This window comes from Diorhabda sublineata, chromosome 7 (assembly GCF_026230105.1).
Source record: "Diorhabda sublineata isolate icDioSubl1.1 chromosome 7, icDioSubl1.1, whole genome shotgun sequence".
Taxonomy (NCBI): domain Eukaryota; kingdom Metazoa; phylum Arthropoda; class Insecta; order Coleoptera; family Chrysomelidae; genus Diorhabda; species Diorhabda sublineata.
This window is the reverse complement of record NC_079480.1, coordinates 17,617,566-17,619,836: the sequence shown is the minus strand read 5'-3', so window position 1 is coordinate 17,619,836 and position 2,271 is coordinate 17,617,566. Positions and strand designations below refer to the sequence as shown.

Sequence of the window (2,271 nt, the reverse complement as noted above, 5' to 3'; positions counted from 1 at the left end):
ACAAATGATTGCATGAACGCATGACACAAAATACACTTACGTCGTTGTTGCAGTTGAATTGTAGCCACAATTGTGTCACTGTGGGGTCCCCCTTACACGGATAAATGAAAACCACGGTTAATCGAGAAAAAATTTATTGAACATCAATTTTTGTAGAAATGTAAATCAGTACAGCAAAATTATCAATTATAAGCATGTACAAACATAATTAACACCAATTAGAGATATTCCCGGAGATAGTAATATTATACTAGACGCTATTGTAAGTAAATACGTAACATATTTTCTCTAACAACAGTTTATATTTATGTACAAAATACAAAAGAAAACATAAATCGAATGCATTCTTAGTAATTAAAAAATCAAAAAGATTGAAAAATACATCGGGGAGTGAATTTACATAGGTCGAAAATAAGATGTTATCAGTTTTTGTTTTTTACGGTTGGCAATAACTTTTCTCACCTCGGTCCTGATTTTTCTGAGACTGATGACGTCGTTTAAATCAAAATTTTCCTGCTCGCAAAAATTCAGAAGAATATCAATTGCTTCCATTGCTTTTGTTGGTTGAATTTTCTCTACTGTCGGACCAAAACAATTGTCAGTGTCACTATCAATCTCCTCCGAATCAAGCAGTTGAGAAGTAGATGGTGTATCACTACTAAGATAATGCGCTACAATGTCACTATCGGTTTGGATTTCAAACCCCTCCTCATTTTCATCTTTTTGCCGCCAATCAACAATATCGTTTCGGTCAACATTGATGAAATCTGGAATAGATCTAGACTGTTCAAGGCAAGTTTGTACATCATCGTGCTCATCCATGTTGTCTTCTTCCCCATATTCTTGGTCCAAAATTTTTGCCCAGCAAAGTCTTAATGTACTCGATGGCAAGTTTTCCCATGCATCACAAACAGCAAAAATGGCATCTTTTATTGTCCACATTTTGAGGAGGTCCTTCATTGAATCGACACAATTTTCTTGGAGAAGGAAACGGAGAAAAATCTTTTTATACCTCCGTTTTAAGGAAGAAATGACGCCCTGGTCCATTGGTTGTATCAATGATGTGACGTTAGGAGGAAGATAGGTGACAAAAATTAGCCCATCCTTGGTTTTCAGGGTAGATTCTGATGGGTGACTAGGAGCGTTGTCAAGTAGGAGAACAGGAGAACATTTTCTTCCTGAAATTTCTTCACAGATGGCACGAAATCTTGAAAAAACCATTCTTTGAAAATAGCCTGATTCATCCAAGCTTTTGGATGGCTGTAATAGTTACACGGAAGTCTTTTCACGTCTGTTCCTTTGAACGATCGTGGTTTTTTAGCTTTCCCGATCACTGTTAGTTTTAGCTTGTGTGTACCCGATGGATTTGAACATGTCATGACAGTGAGCCTTTCCTTACTAGATTTATGTCCAGGAGCTGACTTTTCACACTGCGCAGCTAATGTTTTCGACGGTAACATTTTCCAAAAGAGCCCTGATTCATCTGCGTTGTATATTTGATCGGGGGACAAGTTTAATTTTGAGATCAATGAACCAAATTCCTCATTGAAAACTGTAGCAGCTGTTAAATCGCCACTTAGACTTTCGCCTTGAATGTCTAATTGTCTAATACCATGCCGGTTTTTAAATCTAAATAACCAACCCTGTGAGGCTCCAAATGGTTCATCAATATTCAACCTTTCGTGAAACCACTTAGCTTTTTCACAAACCATCGGTCCAGAGATAGGAATCCCTTCAGCACGTTTTTGTTTAAACCATTCAAACAAAGCTGATTCCATGTCAGATAATGTTGACTTCCTCATTGTTTTTCTTCCTGACGCTAGCAGAGATGTGGAATCAGCTGAGATCTGAACCGCAAAATTTCATCCTTTCGTTTAATTAAATCACGCACTGTCTGCTCTCCCACACCAAACTCACCCGCCACTTTTCTTACACTCTCACCGCGATCTAAGACACGGTTAATAATGAACACTTTTTGTTCCAAAGAAAGCACGACACGCTTACGTTTTGAAGCCATAGTCAATAAACAAAGAAACTAGCCAACCGATCAGTAGGTGAAAACTAATCAGAAGCTACTGAAACACTGAAAGTGAACAAAAGTGAAGTTTGAGTAGGGGGAAAATCAAAAAAAACCATTTGCTGGAATGAATTAGCAATTCAGGCTTTGCGACTCTTTCTACTTAGGCATAAACGCTTCTCAGAATCAATAATAGGTCAGGCGTCTGAAACCTTAATTACATATGTACACATTTGAAGTTATTTTATTTTACA

At 37.5% G+C, this 2,271-nt stretch overlaps 1 protein-coding gene across 1 annotated transcript; it reads right to left on the bottom strand.

Annotated features, from left to right (window-relative positions):
* Positions 1-1,112: 1,112 nt before the first annotated feature.
* Positions 1,113-1,778, bottom strand: LOC130446928 (jerky protein homolog-like). Its single transcript, XM_056783456.1, has one exon. It carries the CDS (start codon positions 1,776-1,778, stop codon positions 1,113-1,115), a length of 666 nt encoding a protein of 221 aa, XP_056639434.1.
* Between the last annotated feature and the right edge of the window lie 493 nt (positions 1,779-2,271).

What these genes read in the sequence shown, in the direction of transcription:
- LOC130446928 (XM_056783456.1), bottom strand. Translation starts at nt 1,778, where the DNA reads ATGGAATCAGCTTTGTTTGAATGGTTTAAACAAAAACGTGCTGAAGGG.